The sequence below is a fragment of the Nyctereutes procyonoides genome, unplaced genomic scaffold (genome assembly GCF_905146905.1).
Source record: "Nyctereutes procyonoides isolate TBG_1078 unplaced genomic scaffold, NYPRO_anot_genome, whole genome shotgun sequence".
NCBI classification, from domain to species: domain Eukaryota; kingdom Metazoa; phylum Chordata; class Mammalia; order Carnivora; family Canidae; genus Nyctereutes; species Nyctereutes procyonoides.
Window position 1 is genome coordinate 20882628 of NW_026575147.1, and position 20701 is coordinate 20903328.

The 20701-nt window shown below is 48.2% G+C and overlaps 1 protein-coding gene and 1 pseudogene across 2 annotated transcripts; both read left to right on the forward strand.

The window, feature by feature from the left end:
- RIIAD1 (regulatory subunit of type II PKA R-subunit domain containing 1) lies at positions 1–7232 on the forward strand. Of its 2 annotated transcripts, XM_055312124.1 has the most exons (5): positions 1–107; positions 670–746; positions 5241–5287; positions 6370–6497; positions 7113–7232. In XM_055312124.1, the coding sequence occupies exons 1-4, from the start codon at positions 24–26 to the stop codon at positions 6438–6440; spliced, it is 279 nt and encodes a 92-aa protein (XP_055168099.1). In that variant the 5' UTR covers positions 1–23; the 3' UTR covers positions 6441–6497; positions 7113–7232. The 2 variants fall into 2 exon arrangements, with proteins under 2 accessions (XP_055168099.1, XP_055168098.1); XM_055312123.1 differs by lacking the exon at positions 6370–6497.
- A 7494-nt stretch (positions 7233–14726) lies between these two features.
- LOC129501551 (protein lin-28 homolog A-like) lies at positions 14727–15410 on the forward strand (annotated as a pseudogene).
- The last annotated feature ends 5291 nt before the right edge of the window (positions 15411–20701 follow it).

Here is a 20701-nt window from a genome sequence, read left to right on the forward strand (position 1 = left end):
GTCGCCCTGACGACCCGGACAAGATGGCGACGCTGCAGGGCGGGCTTCTGGGGCCGGACCCCGGGGCGCTGAGCCCCGCGCAGCAGGAGCAGCTGCGGGACTTCAAGGTGGGTGTATCCTGACCCCGCGTCCATCCACGTGCAGCCGCCCGGGGCGAGGGCCGTAGGCCGGGGTGGGGGCGGGCGGAGGGGCGGGGAGCCCGTCCCCAGGTGAGGGCCGGAAGGCCGTTGCGGGGCTGGGGGGAGGGAGGGTCTGGGAGGGGGCCCGGAGGAGGGCGAGGAGCGGGCCCGGGGGGAGCCCGTCCCCAGGTGAGGGCCGGAGGCCCGGGGAACCAGGCGGAGCCCTACGGGCCCCTCGCGGTGCGGGAAGAAAGGTCACCGGCACCTGGCGGGAACGGCCCGGGGGACTGGCGGAGACGGTGACTCGGACACGGACGAGGGCTCCCGGACGGCGTAGAGCAGACACCGGCCCAGTTAGCGCCGTGGCCCCGAGCCCGACGGCGCGCGACGGAGCTGGGCGGCCTGGGGCTGCGGGGCCGGCGGCCGGGCGGGGCTGCGGGGCGGCTGAAAGCGTCAGACCTCCCGCTCCAGGGCGCGCCTGGGGCCCGCCGCCTTACCCCCCGGGCTTGCCCCCCGAAACCTGCCTCCTCCTTGGCTCTCTTACCCCCAGATTCGGACTCGGATTGCTAACGAAAAATACCTGAGGACCCACGAAGAAGTGGACTTGCTCATAAGTGGTTTCTTCAGGTAGGTGGGTGTTCCCCGTCGGCCTTGACCACCAGTGGAAGATGCTACGAAAACTTGCTGCGGAGATGAGCGCCTGCTGCCCGCAGGGTCAGAGGTGGCGGACAATAAGGTAACATAACAACTAAATAAATACACGCACACACACACACACACACACATTTTGGGTAGACAAGTATTTTAAGATTGAGTGTTTTCTGAGATCTGTATCATCCAGGGCATTCTTGAGTTATCTCTAGAGGTTTTCTTCAGTTATCTGTGAAATCTCAGAAATATGAATATTCAGTCATTTTCACTGTTAGGGTAAATATATATCTTCTGACTTTTGGAAGAGGTAATTTGGCATTGAGAAACTCAACAGGCAGCCATTGGGTGTAGAACACTATTTCTGCATCAGAGGAGCTTAACAAGATCACTAGAACTTAAAAAAAAAAAAAAAATCAGAGTCTGGCCCTTCCTGTGGAAAGACGCCAATGGTTGGAAGCCATTCGCCTGTAAGTCTTGGGGAAAAGACTGTTTTCCACCATATCCTGGGGCATGTTTTTCTTTCCCCTACATTGCCCTTAAGTGTGTCATTTGTTTCAATGGAAAATTCTCCTGATGGGATGAAAGGCAAAGAACTGTAAAAAAAAAAAAAAAAAAAAAAAAAAAAAAAAAAAAAATCTAGCAGCAACAAGGATAAAAACAATAGAGCTATTTCCAATACTGTTTGGCTACAGATAAGTAGGCAAGGTTTAAATGATAATAATGGCCTCCAGTTCCAGGCACTGTGCTCAATTTCATGAGCCCTTATCACACTGAACTGTAATTTCATTGTCCTCTTCTGCTTCTGTCCCGTCAGAACGCCAAGCCAGCGGAGCCATGTCTGTGTCTCTGGCACGTGCATAGCGTGCATAGTGCATAGCGTATGGCATCTTGGTACTTGGGCTGATCTTCCCAGCAACGACAAAACACAGCTTCTCTTCACTTCCGTTTTATAGGTGGAGAGGTGAAGTACCTTCCCCAGGATGCTGAACCAGGATCCAGACCCCTGGTATTTCCACTGTGTTGGGTTGAAAGCTCACAGAAGGGGAGCCAGAGGCAGGGCTCTTCTTTATCTTCTCAACAGTAGACCTGGAGCTGTGTCTTTTTTCCAGGCTCCTTTCTTTCCCGGATCTCACTGTCCTTGATCTCCTAGTCATTTCTCCAGAGGCTGCAGATTCTCACAGGGCAGATAGGGGACGGAGAAAGGGAAGACAGAAAACTTCTCTGTGAAGGTTGGTTTTGTTTGGCTCAGGGCTAAGGCTTAGGCAAAAAGATGGTGTAGGGGTCTTCTGTCAGTGTCAGTCCTCGGGATCAGGCTATCATTTTTTGCACTTTTTCTTCTAAAGGGAAATAAAGGTTGACCTCATTCCTATCGCGGGGAGCTCCAAGTTAGGTATGATTCCAGCAGGGAGGTTGAGGATAGATATTAAAAGCCTGAATTAAATCACCATTTGCATTGTTCACAAACACAAGGAATGGGTAGTGTTGGGGACAGTGGTGAATGAAGAGGGTAGTGTTTTTAGTTACATGTCAGGGATGGCCCAGCTTCTCTGTCCAGGAAGTTTCCAGGAGGAACTGGGTGTCTGCTCCTGGCTGCCTCGAGAACAGCTTTCCTCCCTTCCTTATTATCCCCACTACCACCACCCCACCCACCCACCCCTCCGGCCAGGTAGGCCACCAGGCTCTCCCTTTGCTGTTCTTGAAGCTGCCTACAGGAAATTCTCCTGCCCCTTTCAGGCTTTTCTCTTTCTGAGGTGGAGGTGGGAGGGGGAGAAGAAGTGTTTAAAGTTTGAGGGTTTGCTTTTATTGTTTTTGGGGTTCCTGTTACTTCTTCAGAAGAAACTGGGATGAATTAGAATCAGCCCCCCATCATTTATACTGGATACTTCAGATGGTATTCCCCTTAGGAAAAGAGGAAAGGAGAATAGGGGACAGAATCCTGGGCAGCATACCTGCCCTTACCTCTTCTGCAGGTCCCTGCACTAGACTTACTCCAACCCATTGAGGAGCTCCAAGATGTTTTTGTTAGAACTCGAGCCCCCTACTTGGATTTTCCAGATCCTATAGCGATTCACTCACAGCTCTTAAGGGTGTACTTGTATACACAGTGTATGAAACTCTTAATACCTTGAATTTTCGACCTGAAAAATAGAAAGGGTAGGGATCTAACTTATTTTAGGCACCCAGGGATCTTGGGTTTTAGGCTGGAGATATGATCGCAAAGTATGAAATTGTAGAATGACTTTATTAGTTATTTTTCTAAGTAGCCAGGCAGATGAACCTTCCCCAAATTTATTTATTTATTTATTTATTTATTTATTTATTTATTTATTTATTTATTTATTTATTTATTTTTTCCTTCCCCAAATTTAGAACTGATTATGTCATTCCTTAGCCAAAAAAATCTTCAGTGGCTCTACAGCATTGCCCCCCCCACACTTTTTTTTTTTTTAACATTCCGTTGAAATATAATGAAAAATGGCATATCCTAAACTGGGTGAACTTTTACAAATGAGAATATACATGGTACAAGGGTCCAGATCAAGAAATAGAACCTGACTAGCATCACAGACTGTCTGCGGCCTCTTCCAGGCACTTCCCCCCAAAAGGTAGCCAGTATCCTGACTTCTCTCGTGGCACAGATTTGTTTCGCCTTTTTTGTACTTTATATAAGTGGAATTCTGCAGTATGTACTCTTTTTGCCTGGCTTCTGTTGCCCAGCTGTGTCTTAGAGATCCTTCAATCTTGAAACTGCTCGGGATGTTCCACTGTGTGACTAGTGTGAGCTTTACCCATTCCCCTTGCCTTTTTTTTTTTTTTTTTTTTTAAATTTATTTATGATAGTCACAGAGAGAGAGAGAGAGAGAGAGAGAGGCAGAGACACAGTCAGAGGGAGAAGCAGGCTCCATGCGCCGGGAGCCCGACGTGGGATTCGATCCCGGGTCTCCAGGATCGCGCCCTGGGCCAAAGGCAGGCGCTAAACCGCTGCGCCACCCAGGGATCCCTCCCCTTGCCTTTTGAATTGATATAAATGTCTCTCCTTGGCCTTCCAGGCTCTCCATAGTAGAGCCCCTTTGCTCCCTACTGCTCTCTGTGCTGGCCCCCCATTCCAGCCAGATGGAAGCTCTGATCACTCCATGGACCTCCCCACTGACGCTGTCAGGGACACTGACACTTTAAGTGCTCCTCTGAACTCTGGGGATACAAAAGGTGGATATTCTGGTTCCTACCCTTGAGGAGTTCACCATCTATAGGACACAGACTGTTTCCTTTGATTTCTTGATCTTTATTCTTGCCACTTCTCTGGGTCCGGGATGCCCTTATCCTGCCTGCCGAAACCCTGAGTGCACGGGGTACCAGCTGCTCTGTGAAGATTGCTGGGTCTCTGCTCTCAGAAACCATCCTCCTTGTCCGTAGCACAGTGTTAACACCCTCTTAGAGCACTGCCAGGAGGTTCCTTGGCCTTTTGGACATTTACCCGTTCCCTTTTACTTGACTAATTTCTTTGAGGTGGTGCTGTATTTTATTTTATTTTTTAAATCAATCCCTCATATCTAGTATAGTCACACAGAATTTGTGCTCAATAATTATCAAGTGGAATTCAAGGAGAAGGAAGGCAAATTCTTAAGGCTTGGGAGGTAGGGGCTTTCAGGGCCAGGAAGCCTTCTTCCAGGCTGGTGGGCAGAGCGGCCATGGCCAATTGGAGGTGTTGTAGAGAACACTGGCCTTGGAATCATAAGACCTGGGCTCTCTGCCTTTTATTTACATGCTTTGTGAACTTGGGCAAATGATTAACCTTTTGAAATTTGATTTCTTCATATGTAAAATGGGGCACAGACGTTGCTGTTTCACAGGGTTGTTGTAAAATGAGATAATATTTGTGAACATTCTTTATGAACAATAAAACTCCATGCGAGATAAGGCAGTTCCCCTCCCCAGTGGCACCAGCGCTGCAGGCCTTATCAGTGTTCTGGTCAAGGCAGGGAAACAAGCAGCCTAAGTCTGCCCTCTCAGCTCTGCTGATGGCATTGCTCCCCCCACCTCACCACCCCTTTGGGCACCCGTGGCTAAATGCAGTCACCAGCTGTGGGGTCGCATATGTGTCCGACCACACAGGAAGCCCTCGAGGACTAGGCAATGTGTCCTTCATCTTTACCTCCTGTCCCTAGCTTGGTCTCTGGTTCTGTGAAAATGTTTGTTGAATGAATGACATGCTTTGCCTGTCTGTGGCACAGCTGTCTTGTGAGGTGAGCTTGGTGCCATTTTTAATGTTTTGCCCTTTGCTTCAGAGCCTGACCTGAGGGAAAATAACGAATGCAAGGGTCTTGGTCAGGAGGTCCCCGGCTTACTGACTCCCAGAACGCTGTGTCTCAGGCCAATCTACTCCCTGAGGGTGGGGACCTGTGGCTGAGGCTGAGCGCAGCCTGCCTTCAGGCCTGCTTTATTCTTGCCCTAATTCCTTATGTCTTCCAGAGAAATGTTTCTGAAAAGACCAGACAACATCCAAGAATTTGCTGCAGGTGAGTGAGGCAGTGGGTGTTGTGGGTGTTTGAGAAACCAGCCTAAGGGATATTGTTGCAGATGTAGACTCGGACAAGCCCCAATTCTCCCTGCAGAGTCTGGGGTGCTTCTTCACTCCATGTCCCCTTAAGGAGCTTTTTTCAGAAGGCTACTTCCTCCATTGTCATTTCCTCAAAATGAGGACAGATGAAAAATGAGACAGAGCTTCCTTGTGGGGAGGGTTAAGAATTTTGAGATTCCCAAAGGAACACACTGGTGGCTCTTTACCTGGGCATCGTAAAGCAAGGTTCCCCAACCTGGCTATACCTGGGGAGCTTTTAAGGAATGCTGATGCCTGGGCCCAGCCCAAGAGGTTGGTGTTTCAGTAGCTCAGGTGGGGCCAGGCCCCACAATTGAAAAAGTCCCCAGGTGACTCTAAGGGGTTCTGCTGCCCCAGCTGCCTTAAGGTCAATGGTACTGAGAGGGAAGGGCTGAGCTGGCTGCTTCCTTGGGTCCTGTTGGCCCAGGGATGTAGTTCTGGCCTTGCACCATTTCTAACTGAATTTGATGTGTCTGCTGCCACAGCAGATGATGCCTCTGGTACATATTATGCTGGGTGTATAAAAACTCTGCTCTGTCGTCATCGTGTGAGAGCCTGGCTCTCCTCTGAGAGGATATTCTCAGAGAGGAGAGGGCGTGATATCTCAGAGATGAGCTGGCAAGCTGAGCTGAGATGAGAATAATATTTGCCATTTATTTGGGCCTCAGGATGGGCTGGGAGCAGAAAACCCAGAGATCCCTCGGCCCTCTGATGGCTCTTGTGCATCAGGAAGCTGAGGAACTGCAGGATAGCGAGGAAGGGACAGGAGCCATCCTGTGTAAGCCCCTCTTGGGAACGCTTGAGCTCACAGGCTCAGCACCACTCCAGGCAGGGACAGTGACCACGGGATCTGCTGTGACTTCTAGTGTGTTGGAAAGCAGGGCCGCCTTGAACAGCCCTGCGAGGCTGAGCCATCCTAGCTCTTGAGCAGAGTAAGTGGTCTCCCTCCCTGCCTTTCCCCTTTGGGTTTAGATAATTTCTTCTTTTCGATTCTTATCCCAGACTATTTCACGGATCCAAGACTTCCCAACAAGATTCACATGCAGCTAATTAAGGAGAAGAAAGCAGCTTAATTAGCAGAATCATGATGCTCAGCTGCTGAGAGAGACCAGAAAGAATCCAGCCTTAGGGTGGGTGTTAACCTCACTTACAGACAGAGGCTTCTTTACTCTTGTCAAAATAAGTGCTGGCTTCTCAGCCCAGGGTGTGAAAGAAACCAAAGGGAGAAGCTGCAGAGAAGTTTCATGCAAGTGTTTCGTTTTCTTGACACTATTTTGGGGAATTAGGGGCTGTGAAGAGCAGCCTGGGGTTTGTCTGGCATGTCCGTGGCAGGAAGAGACAGCTGTCTTCTGAGCCTAGTGAAACGTAGTCAGAGAGTGGAAGCGGAATCGTGTGGGAGTGAAGGGTGGCAGGGAAATGGGGTGGGGCCTGCTAGCATCCAGACCCTGCTGTCAGACTGCAGAATATTGAGTGCTCCCCGCAGATGGCCTTTTCCTTCTTCCCTGGTGCTGGGAGCAGAGGGGGTTCCCGTTGCTTCTGGAAGGGGCGGGAACCATTTCCCTCGTTGTATCTCTTGGACTAGGGACTTTTCCTGTTCCCCCTCATCTTCAAACCAGGCTCTACTGTGAGAGCCATCTCACATATCTCAGGATGATTTCTGAAAGGATTCTGCAGATTGGGAATTTTTCACGTGAGGTGGGCAAAAGCCACATTCCTGATTTCATAGCACCATTTGTATTTTGCAGGGTCTCCTGGAAGCAAGGGAGCCCTTTGTCATCATCAGTGTGTGTTCCAAGCCTCCTTGGGCCGTGTCTGCTGTTGCGAAGGCTTTTAAAGATATTCATTAAAAACAGACCTTTCCACTCTTTCTGCTGTATTTCACTCCAAAGGAGGAAACTATCCAGCACAGAGGGCTGTTGTGCCCCTCCTTTGACCTGAGAAGCCACAGGGCGGGTGGGCTGTCTGCGGCAGCCCATGGGCCTCCGCTAGGTCAGGGGCTGCTCCCACATGTGCCTCAACACTGTGTCCTCTCTGCCCCTCCAGGCCACTTGCTCCCAAAGCCAAGGCTGGACAAAAGAATGAGGGTGGGGATCCTGCGAGGACCACAGTTGATCAGGGTGGTACTGAAGCCCTGTCCACACTTTAGCATGGCTTGTTTGTTGTTTGTTTTTCCCATCTTCCCTCCTGGGTTACTGTATGGGGTGTACAGGTGGTGGTATAACTCTTTTCTACCAGCGATAATAGCAGCTGGCCTGGAAAGACAGTAGAAAAATGAGATTGGACAAAGAAAACCCATTCAGGGCCATGCCACTTGTAAAATATGAATCTAACAGGTGACTCAGAGGTGGTGGGCTTTGTTCTTTAGGATTTTTAGCAACAAGCCACCCATCCATTTGGTTTTCAGCTAACAGGCAGGGAAGTGGGCCAGTTGGCCTTTTGACATCCTTTCCAGGCCCAGAAGGCATCCATGTCTTCTGTGTTATGCCCCGTTTCTCTGGCCTCCACAACCCACTGTATGAAGGACCTCTCACCTATGTGTGTCATGTCCACATCACCATGGCAACAGAGGCTTAGCCCAAAGCAGGGGCTGTGTTCTTTTTCTTTCCCTTGTCCCTGTCCGTCTCATGCCCAGCTACCAGCCCCTGCTATGGTGGAAGGGCAACAAAACCAGGTGGCAAGAGAACTTAAATCTGTGCATAATAAGCGATGTAGCAGGAACCGAAGAGTTATTTCAAGTGCTTTCAGAATTACACTTCAGTGGCTATGGCTCTGACAGTGAGGTATCCCTGTTTAGAAAATCCAGATGAAGCCTTCAGCAGAAAACACATGTACCAAGGACCTCTGATGAGATGTGTTAAATTAGACTCTTGAAAGCTTTCCTGGGAAGAGAGGTCTGCAACAAGGTGGGGAAAGAACAAAGTGTTTTTCAGATGCTTGAGTGCATGATATGATACTGCAAGAGTATAGTGGCTCATTCTTGGGGGGTTCCTGGCAGAAATAAGAAATGCATTTCAAAACAAAACAAAACAACAACAACAAAAAGAAATGCATTTCAATTAGAACATATTTCCAAGCCAAGGAAAGAAGGCATTTATTTGGCACACGGTCCAGAGAGCATCTGCTCTGTATGACATCGTGTGCCAGGTTCTGAGGGTAAGGTGGGGAGGTCATCCTGCCACGCGGTGCTGTCTGGTCTGGGAGGAGATGTGGAACTTATCACCCCAAACTAACTGTCCAGATAGCTCACCTTTTAGACTGAAAGCACCATTGGAACAGGGACAAAATCTAAAAATCGGACCTGTTCACTGTTGAATTCCTGACTGCCGGCCCAGTGTCCGGCATAGAGTAAGTGCTCAGTGAGCATCTGAAGAGAATGAATGCTCATATAATTGAGTGAGCAATCATGTTCTATCAGCCCCTATAAAGATTATAAAGCAGGATGCCTGGGTGGCTCAGCAGTTGAACATTTGCCTTCGGCTTGGGTCGTGATCCTGGGGTCCTGGGATCGAGTCCCACGTCGGGCTCCCTGCAAGGAGTCTGCTTCTCCCATTGCCTATGTCTCTGCCTCTTTATGTGTTTCATGAATAAATAAATAAAATCTTAAACAAACAAACTATAAAGCTACACAGCTCTGATGGATGTAGATACATCTACAGGAGGGGTAAGAAAGAATACCCAGTCTACCTGCAGCAGGAAAGAGAGGGACCTCAGGGAAACTGGCATGTTGGTGGGTGGGAAAGTACTTGCCAGGCGATGTGAAGAGCAGTGTGGGGGGAGCCAGGGTACGGCAGGTGCTTCCATTTTGCTGAGCAGGGTGGTGGTCTCCGGCCCTGTTTGTCACCTGCTCATCCTCCTTACCCCTTTCTTCCTTGCTGACTGAACACCAGCTTTGTTGAGGGCAGCAGTGGGCTCAGCCCCAAGTGGTAGATGGTATTCTAAGCCAGTCACAGCACCACATTCCCTGGTTTCCCAGCCTGCCGTGCAAGGGGCAGCCATGTGTAAAAGTGTGCTGCAGGTTTCTAGGAAAGCTTTTGCTTTCTTAACAAGAATAAGGGGAGGGGAGATGATAGATTAAGTCGGTGTAGCCTTCCCTTTACCCACCTTTCTGTTGTGACCCTGAATGTAATGTCTAGAGTCGAGTGGCCATGGTAAGGCCATGAAGTGACCAGCAGGAGGAAGACAGCCCGTCCTCCAAAGTGGCAGAAAGGAAAGATCAGAACACTGAGGCCCTGGTGGCGTCTTTGAGTACTTGAACAAATGCCTGCCTTCAGACTTGTTGACAAGTGGGGAAAATACATCTCTAATTTGTTTTGAAAGCATACCGGTGTTTAATCCCGACCCACCACTTACTAGATGTGTGGCCTTGGCCAAGCCACTTTTCTTGTGAGGTTTCTCATATGTAAACCAAGACATGCAATTAACCAGCTCTCAGGGCTGCTGGGTTAGGAACGAAGGAGGGGCAGTGCCTGACACATGGGCAGTGTTCACAGGGGGCTCTGACTGGAGGTGGGCACGATGCAGGGGCAAGAGGCCAGACAGGAAGATGGGACCAACTGTGAGGAGCATCACACACGAGGCACAGGAGGTTGATTTTTATCATCTAGGCAATGGAGAGCCAGCAAAAAATTTTAAGCCAAGAGGAGTTCCTGAAGAGATTTACATTCAGAAAATGCCAGAGTGTGGAAGACAAACTAGGGGAGACTTAAGCTAGAAGTGGAAAAACCCATGGTCCAAGCCATCACCAACCTCTCTCTGCATCTTGTCACTCACGTCTCAGCAGGCCTGTGCTGACTCCTGCCCACCCCAGCTGAGAGCCAACTTCACTGCCTGGAACAAAAAACCCAGTTCATAGCTGCTTAATTTTTCTCACCTGATAGAATGGCTGTAGGCAAAATTCAAAGGTTCAGTGGTATCAGTAAGGACCCAGACCAGGCTTCCATTCCCTGCCCCCCTCCTGCCTCAGCTGGCTCTGGCCTGTGGCTCACCTCTGCAAGGGGCTGCCTCTGTCCTCCAACAGGGAGAAGGAAGTGGCCATGCCAGCCCCATCTGCACCTTTTTGTCAGGAAAGAAAGTTTCCCTGAAAGTCCTTTCCACCTGTGTTTCACAGGGCCAGATCAGGGTCCTGTGGTCCACCCAAGTGCTCCAGAGACTTCTAGAGAAGAAGGTGTCCAGAGGAGAGTGGGGGTTGCTGGTGGGTCAGCCCCAAAGCTGTGTCTGAAGCTTGCTGGTTCCTTCTCCATGTCTCAGAATGGTTGCTTTTAAGGGGTGCCTGGGTGGCTCAGCAGTTTAGCGCCTACCTTCTGCTTAGGGTGTGATCCTGGAGTCAGTCCTGGGATCGAGTCCCACATCGGGCTCCCTGCAGGGAGCTGCTTCTCTTCTGCCTGTGTCTCTGCCTCTCTCTGTGTCTCTCGTGAATAAATAAAGGTTGAGAATAAATAAACAAATAAAATCTTCTTTAAAAAGGGGGTGCCTGGGTGGCTTGGTTTTTGTCTGACTCCTAGTGTCGGCTCAGGTTGTGTGTGATCTCATGGGTCCTGGGATTCTCCGTGTTGGGCTCCATGCCTGCCAGGGAGTCTCCTGGAAGATTCTCTTCTGCCCCTCCCCCGACTTGTGCTCTTTCCCTCTCAAGTAAATAAATAGAAAAAGGAATAGAAAACAAACCCAAATCAGAGCCTGCCTAAAACCCTACCAGTGGTCTTCCAGGCACTTAAACCAGATGGCTCTCCGGGCTTTTCAAGACCCTCTCCATCCCTCAGACTTTTTCTGCCCCCTGCCTCCCACCTGCCCGTGTTCTAGACACACAGGTCTTTCCTCCCTTCTTCAGGTATACCAGGGGAGTTTGGGAGTTAGGGCGTTTGAACTGTGCCTGGATTTTTCTTCACAGGGCTGGGGTGCTCTGCTCTGAAAGGAAGCTTCTAAGGGAGCAGGCCATGCTTTTCTCACATGGCACAACTCACATGGTTGGTTTAGGACCTGCCTCTGCAGCTTCCTCCTTTTCCCTCATGGCCAAAGGATGAGCAGGAAGGACTGCAGCAGCGATACTTGTCTTTCTTTTCTGGAAAGCAGGTCTTCCCTGGTACAGCCCCTCCACCTCTGTCAAGTCCCCCTCAAATCTCATTGGCCAGACCTGTGTACGTCGCCCCCTTTAAGGGAGGCTGGGAAGTTGAGTCTCCAGCCAGCCAACAGTGCCCTAGAGAGCTGCTTGTCGCTTCCTCAGAGTCCTTTCCTAGGGATCTAATCGAAGTAGCCTCACCCACATATTTTTAATACTTAATTTAAAAAAAAATGTCTAATTAAAAAAAAAATCCACCCCCACCAGCCCTGGTCGTCTTCTCTCATACACTGTCTTCTTCACAACATCTGTCACTGTGATCTTGTCTGCTGTCTGTGGCCTGGAGAATGCGAGCTGTGACGAGAGCTGGCCTGGTCAGCCGTGTTTGTCACCCGGGGCCACGCAGTGGGGCCTGGGACTCAGCTGCCCGGAGTGCATTTGCTGTGTGAAGGCTGACCTGCATGGGGGCAGGGCTTCAGGAGATGGAGTCTTGAATTTAGGAGGAGAGCTGGCAGGATTGTGGTTCCAATGGGCTAAGTCATTCTAGATTCTAGAATGACTTCTCAGTTTCCTTCACAGGCAAAGGGAGAGGTGTGGGGTTATATCCGTTAACACAGAGGGAAGTGGATGGGGAGATGGATTTAGACTGAAAGGTGTCTTCTGGGTTTGTAATTAGTTTTTTTTTTTAATTTTTATTTATTTATGATAGGCACACAGTGAGAGAGAGAGAGGCAGAGACACAGGCAGAGGGAGAAGCAGGCTCCATGCAGCGGGAGCCCGACGTGGGATTCGATCCTGGATCGTGCCCTGGGACAAAGGCAGGCGCTAAACCGCTGCGCCACCCAGGGATCCCTGGTTTTGGGTGAAATTAGCGTGAATCACTGCGCTGGGGTCAATAGGAGTTGGATTGAGTGGACTTCTAGTGGTTGTGAGATGGGGATGTGGTTGTGGATGCACATGGCTTCCTGGGACGATGGTCATTAGAGGAAGGGCACGGGTTAGAAGGGGAAGCTGGGTCAAGGATGGGCTTCTGTAAAGGGAGGTGCTGGAGCATACAGGGGCCTGGTGTCTTTCATCTTTTGAGATCTGTATTTTTAATTTTTTAAAAAAGATTTTATTTATTCATGAGACACACAGAAAGAGGCAGAGACATAGAGGGAGAAGCAGGCTCCATGCAGGGAGCCTGATGTGAGGCTCCATCCCAGGACCCCGGGATCATCCCCCAAGCCAAAGGCAGATGCTCAACTGCTGAGGCACCCAGGCATCCCATGAGATCTGTTTTACCTTCAGGCTAAAAACAGTAGGAGCTTCTTGGAAATGTTGCACAGGGCAGCCCAGGTGGCTCAGCGGTTTAGCGCCTCCTGCAGCCCAGGGTGTGATCCTGGAGACCCGGGATTGAGTCCCACGTCAGGCTCCCTGCATGGAGCCTGCTTCTCCCTCTGCCTGTCTCTGCCTCTCTCTCTCTCCTCTCTATGTATTCTCATGAATAAATAAATAAAATCTTAAAAAAAAAAAGGAAATGTTGCACAGATCAGACCTGATATCAGAGGTAATGGGGACCAACAGGCAGGCCTAACTGCCACCGTGTGACCTGCAGTGACCTGTGTCCGCTGGGGCAGTGGCTCTCACAGGCCTGCAGTGAGAATGCCCCAGTCTCGTAGCACACACAGGTGGAAGGGGGAAGAGCAGCGTTCGTGCGAGGCGCTCTTCTTCTAACCAGACGGGCCTCTACTGCCCTCTGCTGGCCATGGCTGCAAAGCTGGAGACCGCCTGAGGGACAGCATCAGCAGGAGAGAAAAAGGGCTTAGGAAGGATGAAAGTAGTCACCAACTCTCAGATTCTCCTAGAAGGAAGTTTCTTCAGAAGTTACAACATCCAGGGCCTTGTCTCTAGCAGTCCTGCTCTATGAGCAGCCTAGATGTTTCCTTTTTTCAAAAAAAGATTTTATTTGAGAGAGAGGAGGAGTGAAAGCAAGAGAGCACGAGGGGAAGGCAGAGGGCAGGAGGCAGAGGGAGAGGGAGAAGCAGACTCCCCACTGAGCAGGGGGTGGCTCAGTGGGTTAGGCATCTGCCTTCCTGCGCAGGTCATGATCTCAGGGTCCTGGGATCAAGCCCCACATCAGGCTCCCTGCTCATCAAGGAGCCTGCTTCTTCTTCTCCCCACTGCTTGTGCTCTCTCTCGGTATCTTGGTCTCTTTCTCTCTTAAATAAATAAATAAATAAATAAATAAATAAATAAATAAATAAATAAATAAATAAATCTTTTTTAAAAATGAGGGGGAAAAACCTTGCAAAGTTGATTATTCATTCATCCATTCATTTAGTCACTTACTTGCCTACTCATTTATTCAACAAATATTATGGTACATTATGTATTGAGGATGCAGTTTTGGGAATAGGATATTCTTTCCTCAGGGAACTCATGATCTAGTGACTAAAGACAGATACATAGATAATTATAATACAGCTTCAAAGGTGAAGAGAAACACAAGGCATGATGGGTGTGCAAGACAATGCCTCCCAATGTGGATGCAGAATGCTAACAGACGGATCAGGACCAGGACAGGTCCTAAGTTCTGTCTAATACCATGTCTCTCATTGTCAACTCTGAGGGGTGATTTTCGTTTTCTACAAGGAAAGTTCTTCCTGAAGTCTTCCTTCACTTTTATCTCTCTGTTTGATACAGTTGTTAGGGCCTTGCTTTTCACATCTATAGAAAGAGGGATGTACTACTAGATGTTAAGGTTGAGTATCATTGACATGACTGAACTCTATGAATGCTAACATTGATGTGTTAAAACATCTCCTGGGAGCAAGGCGGCATGTGCCTATGGCCATCCTTGGGAAAATTCAGCTTTAGGCCCCTGGAACCAAATGTGCCTTACAAACAATTGCCTCTGCCTAAATGCTTGTTAAAAAACAACAGATTATTAGTGTTCCTAAACCATTCCTGTTCTCTTGGGTGGCTGAGTTTCTTCATCTTTAAAGGGGATAAGATGTCCCTTGTGGATTTTGTTGTGAGGGCTGATACTGCACACCTGGGCATCCATACTTGTGTCCAAACCTCAGTGCATTATTTTCCTAGAGCCAGGGGCGGCCCCTGAGGAGAGGTCACAGGTGTGGGCACCCTGGCGAGAAGAGGGAATAAACTAAAATTAAACGCAAGTTGACATGTTGGAGTTTAGGACTATTTCATGTGGACTAAAAACTTAGAACTTTCTCAAGAAAGCTTCTTCAGGCCTCCGGACTTCTCTGGGGCCAGCAGCCACCCGACCAGTGACCAGGGGCTGCAGGCTCAGCTAACTACCATGGGTTCTGTGTCAAACCAGCAGTTTGCAGGTGGCTGTGCCAAGGCGCTGGAGGACGCTGCCCGGGGAAGCAGAGGAGCCGCAGCTGCTGCATGGTGCTGGCATCTGTAAGTGGTTCAACTTGCGCAAGGGGTTCAGCTTCCTGTCCATGATCACCCGCGCCAGGATCGCGCTTGACTCCCCAGTGGATATCTTTGTGCGCTAGAGCAAGCCACACATGGAGGGCTTCCGGAGCCTGAAGGAGGGTGAGGCAGTGGAGTTCACCTTTAAGAAGTCTGCTAAAGGCTTAGCAGGGTCACCAGGCCTGGTGGGGTATTTTGTATTGGGAGCAAGAGGTGGCCCAAAGGGAAGAACATGCAGAAGCGCAGATCAAAGGGAGACAGGTGCTACAGAGGTCTAGACCACCATGCCGAGGAATGCAAGCTGCCCCCAGCCCAAGAAGTGCCACTTGTGCCAGAGCATCAGCCATATGGTGGCCTCATGTCCACTGAAGGTCCAGGAGGCCCCCAGCTCACAGGGAAAGCCAGCATACTTTTGGGAGGAAGAAGAAGAGATCCATAGCCCTGCCCTACTCCCAGATGCCCAGAATTGAGCTATAGTGGGTGAAGGTAATTCATTTGTGATCAGGAAGTTTGGAGGAGCAGGCATCAATCGGCAGAGTGGAGAAAGTGGGGACAAAGTGGGTAGGGGGCAGCTGGCTCTGCCGTACATCTCAGACCAGGGTCCCACAGCATCACCCCCTCTTCCCTCTTGGCAGGTTGGGGAGAAGAGGTGAGGCAAATGAACTACAACCGTGCTCTATCCAAATGCTTGTGGAGGGTTCTGGAGAAAATCCCTCCCAGGGTGCTTTACCTGAGTCTCCACCCTCAGATCTCCAGCTTTTGAAAGTGGCCTGGATAGGGAAGTTGTTTTCCTTTCAAAGAAGGACATGTAATAATAATTTTCCCATGCCAGAGTGTAGAGATGAAGCATGAGACCAGATGGGCCCAACCCACGAACCACTATATTCTGTGGGGAGGGAACCTCTAAGGGGTAAGACAGGGTTTTTCCACATCTTGTCCCATAACCCACTCTTGGGATAGGGTGCTGAGGACTGGGCTGTGACAGTAGCCACAGGGATTGTTGGGGGAATAGCTACAGACCTCCTGCTCCTAAGCTTAATCCCACCCCATTCTGGGCCGATAGGATTTTATTTATTTGCTCCCTTGGACAACCATACCTTGAGCCCCACTTTCTCCAGGATGCCAACTGCACTAGCTGTGTGCGAATGACGTATCTTGTGCATTTTAACTTTTCTTTTCATAATATAAATATTCTGGTTTTTGTATTTTTGTGTATTTTTTAAAAATATTTATTTATTTATTCATTCATTCAGAGAGAGCAAAGAGAGAGGCAGAGACACAGGCAGAGGGAGAAGCTGGCTCCATGCAGGAAGCCCGATGCGGGACTCGATCCTGGGTCTCCAGGATCACACCCTGGGCTGCAGGCGGCGCCAAACTGCTGCACCACCAGGGCTGCCCTATTTTTGTGTATTTTCATCTTAAGGCCCTCGTTCCTGCACTGTGTTCTCAGGAACATAAACAATCTCAGGGATAAGTCAGCAGCAGCTCCAGGTCTGCACAGGAGGAATACTTTTTTGTTTTATCACCAGGAAGAACAACTATTTGGAGTGCATAGCCTATTGAACTACCTCATTTTTGCCAATTAGAGCTGACTTTTCTGCCATAGTGTTCTCTTGAAACCTCTCTACCTTCAGTGTTCCACGGGAGAGGAGGTTTTGTTTGTTTTTAAATATTTTATTTTAAAAAATGATTTTATTTTATTTATTCATGACAGATATAGAGAGGGGGGCAGAGACATAGGCAGAGGGAGAAGCAGGCTCCACGCAGGAGCCTGATGTGGGACTCGATCCTGGGTCTCCAAGATCATGCCCTGGGCTGAAGGCAGCGCCAAAATGCTGGGCTATCAGGACTGCCCGGAGGATGAGGTTTTAACTCAGTTGCCCCATGACTTAATCTCCTTCTAGTGGAATATTGGAAATTGGTCTGAACAGGAAAAGCTGGTACAGGAAGTAACGTTAGGAGAGGCCACACCAGCTGAAAAGTGTGGAGGGGAAGCCAGGATTAGTCAAGAGGTGTCTATACGTGTAATAAAGGATTCCTGTTCCAGACTTCTAATCCCAGGGCACAGGACTCACTTTACATACCAGATACATCCTTCACTGGATTGGGCTAGGCCTACCATGCATAACAGAGAGTGTGCGTGTGTGTGTGCGCGCGCGTGCACATGTGCGTGCATATTTTAAAGATGAGTTGTTAAGGATAGGTTTAAGAATAGTATCTCTGGAACCCATCTTGAGCTGCCCAGGGATGGAGTGTATGAAGCTAACTTTCTTAACCTTTATAAATCCTGGGCTTTTCTTGTTGACTTCTAGAGAGACCATAAGCCATGGCTTCTTTGCAGTGTCCAGAACCAGTGTCCTGCCCTGCTGCAGCAGTGATTAGTGTCATGGTAGCTAAAGGATAAAAGAAGGTTTTACTTAATATGCTATGAGATCACCACAAACCTACCTCACTGTGTTGAAATGGGGCAGATGTAATAGAACATATTGAGTGATGTGTGTCTGATCCTGGGTTCTTGTCTTCCCTGCTTGCTTCCCCCTCTAGTGATTGTATTTGGGTTTTGTAGGTTTTCATGAATAGCTGATTGGGTGATTGCTAGGTGGCCTGGTTTGTATAAATATAATGTGTTGATCTTCTCCATGTTCTTTTGGGGTTTTATTGTTTACAAACTTCTTTTTTTTTTTTTTTTACAAACTTCTTTTTGTATTGAGAAAAAGAGCCAAAGCATCTTTGAAAGATTCTGCACCAGGAAAAGAAACTGGAACATAGCTTGGTGACCCCTCTTGAAGTGTGCCAGCCTTGGACTATTCTTTTGTGTTCCCTTCCCGTATTTCCTTTTTTGGGCCAGATCTTCTGTCCTAAAAACTTGACTCCTACCCTATCCCCCACTCCCAAGAAAAGGCCCCACACATACACATTTCACATTCTCCCTTGTTCCCAATCTCCTGTGTCAAGACCATTCCTTGATGTGATTCATACTAATACACTTGTATTTGGATGGAACAAACCTACTTTAATCTCTCCAGGCTGAGGGTAGAGAAGCAACAAGGGGGGCCTTGAATGTAGAAAGTAGGGTTGGGAGACCAAGAAAGGAAGATGAATGTATATCCAAGTCACTCAGGAACTCTTATGCAGGTGCAAGAAACTTCTGTCAAAGTGGCCACAAGATTGTTTAATAGGAGATGGATGAATGTAACTCCATGTTTACTGCTAGAAACCAAAGCTTTGTGTGAAATCTTGAATTTATTGGGGTGGGGGTGGGGGTGGTAGGAAAGCTATACCTATCTGTTCTTAACCTGATCCCTTCCCCTCATTTCTGAACTGCAGGAGACTGAGCCCTCTTGGGCTTTAGTGACTCCATCTCTGGGGAGTGTTTATTTGATGGTTGGTGTTGCTGTGCCAGGTAGTTCCTTTCCCACTTGCTATTGTCTTGTAATGCACATGCTGACCCTTTTCCCTTCTCTTTTTACCTTGGGAAAATACAATGAATAAAAACTTATTGGTACTGAAAAAAAAAAAAAGAAATAAAGAAAGCTTCTTCAGAGCCCAGTACAGTGCTTCAGTAGTCATACTTCTGACACCATCTCTCACAGCCCCCAGGTGGACTGGAATCAGGTCCTGCAGAAGCAGGACTTCACAAAGTACCTGATTCTTTTCTCATCAGGGTGGAGAAGTGAGAGCACAGATCCCTCAAAGAGTTACAGGGATGAGAAAGACTCTGGGGGCAGGGAGAACAGAATGCCAGCAGTTGTCTGGTAGCTGGAGGGTAGCTTTGTTGTCCGATTAGCAAGTACCTGAAAACAAAATCTGATAGAGAGGCTAAATCCATTACTGGATTGGAGAGGCAGTCAGGGTCTGGGTTTGACCAACGGAGTGCCAGAGGTCACTTGTGGAACATGGCTTTCCAGGTAACAAGGTAGATGGCACTCCACAAGGCTATTATTGCTCGATCTGTACAATAAAAAAGAAACCAAGAATGGATGATAGGCTGAGGACAGCTACCTTGATAAAAAGTTACAATTCCTTTTTGTTTCTACACCCTGAACCAGTCAGCTTTATTTTTTTTAAAGATTTTATTTATTTATTCGAGAGAGAGAGAGAGGCGAGACATAGGCAGAGGGAGGAGAAGCAGGCTCCATGCAGGGAGCCTGATGTGGGACTCAGTCCCAGGACTCCAGGATCATGCCCTGAGCTGAAGGCAGACACTTAACCTCTGAGCCACCCAGGCATCCCAACCAGTCAGCATTAAAAAAGAATTCTTTATTGAGGTATAATTTACTTACATTAAAACACCAACTTAAAATGTACACTTTAGGGGCACCTGGGTGACTCAGTCCATTAAGTATCTTCAGCTCAGATCCTATGCCCAGTGATGTACCAGAGCCAACTTATACCATCTAGTGAGATCCAGTTGTTAGCTAGCACCCTCTTCCATACTCAGTGTCTAGTGATGTTGCACTGGATGTGTGAAATTGTTAGTGGAAAGGATATTATACAAGAAACTGGCAAATGTGGGGTGCTTGGGTGGCTCAGTCGGTTAAGTGTCCAACCTTGCTTTCGAATCAGGTCATGATGTCAGGGTTGTGAGATTGAACCCCACATCAGTCTCTGCACTGAGAATGGAGCCTGCTTACGACTCTCTCTCCCTCTCCCTCTACCCCTCTTCTTGTGCTGGAACGCATTCTCTCTCTCTCTCTCCCTCTAAAAAAAGAAATTGGCAAATGCTACAAACCAGGACTTCCTTCTCACTGAAAGCTGGTTGTTAAACATTTACTAGCCTATCACTGCTCTTGCCCCTTTGCAGTCCACTCCCCATCCAAAGCTCTGGCTCTTAGCCACTGCTAACGCTTCATCACAAGAGTTTCACATAAATGGAATCATACATTATGTAGTTCTTTGTGTCCAACTTCTTTCATGAGCACTTTTTAGATATATCAGTGTGGTGTGTATCATTAGTTCCTTTATCTTGCTGAGTAGTATTCCATTATTTATGTAACACTGATGGCCATTTGATTTGTTTCCATTTGGGGTCATAAAGTTCCTATGAACATCAATACATCATTAGTAACTTCATTTCTCTTTGGTAAGTGCCTGGGAACAGGATGGCTGTGTTAAATGGTAAGGGTATTCCTTTGTAAGGAATTGCCAAACTCTTTCCCAAAGTGGCTACCCCATCCTGCACTCCTACCAGCAACATCTGACCATTTTTTCTGCATCCTCACCAGCATTCGGTATTGTCACAATTTTTAATTTTAGCCATTTTGATAGGTGTATATCTCATTGTGATTTTAATTTGCATCCTCTCATGGCTAATTGTGTTGAACATCTTTTCATGTGCTTATTTTCTCTCTTTATATCTTTTTTGGTAAAATTTTTTTTTACCCACTTTCTGATCAAATTGTAGTTTTTTTCTTGAGTTTGAGAGTTCTTTTTACACTCAAGATACTGCTCCTTTATTAAATCTGTGGTTTGCAAATATTGCTTCCCAGTAGCTTTTCTTTTCACACTCTTCACATGGGCTTATTAGGAGCCTAATATTTAAATTTTAATGAGGTCCAAATTCTTGATTTTCCCTCTTATGGATCATTTAGCATCCAATTTAAGAACTCTTTGGGGTGCCTGGCTGGCTGTAAATTTGAGCCCCATGTTGGATGTAGAGATTACTTAACAATAAAAATCTTTAGGGGCACCTGGGTGCCTCAGTCAGTTAAGCATCTGGTTCAGGTCATGATCTCAGAGTCCTGGCATTGAGCCCCACATTGGGCTCCCTGCTCAGTGGGGAGTCTGCTTCTCCCTTTCCCTCTGTACCGTATGTGCACATGCTCTCTCTCTCTCAAATAGATAAACAGAATC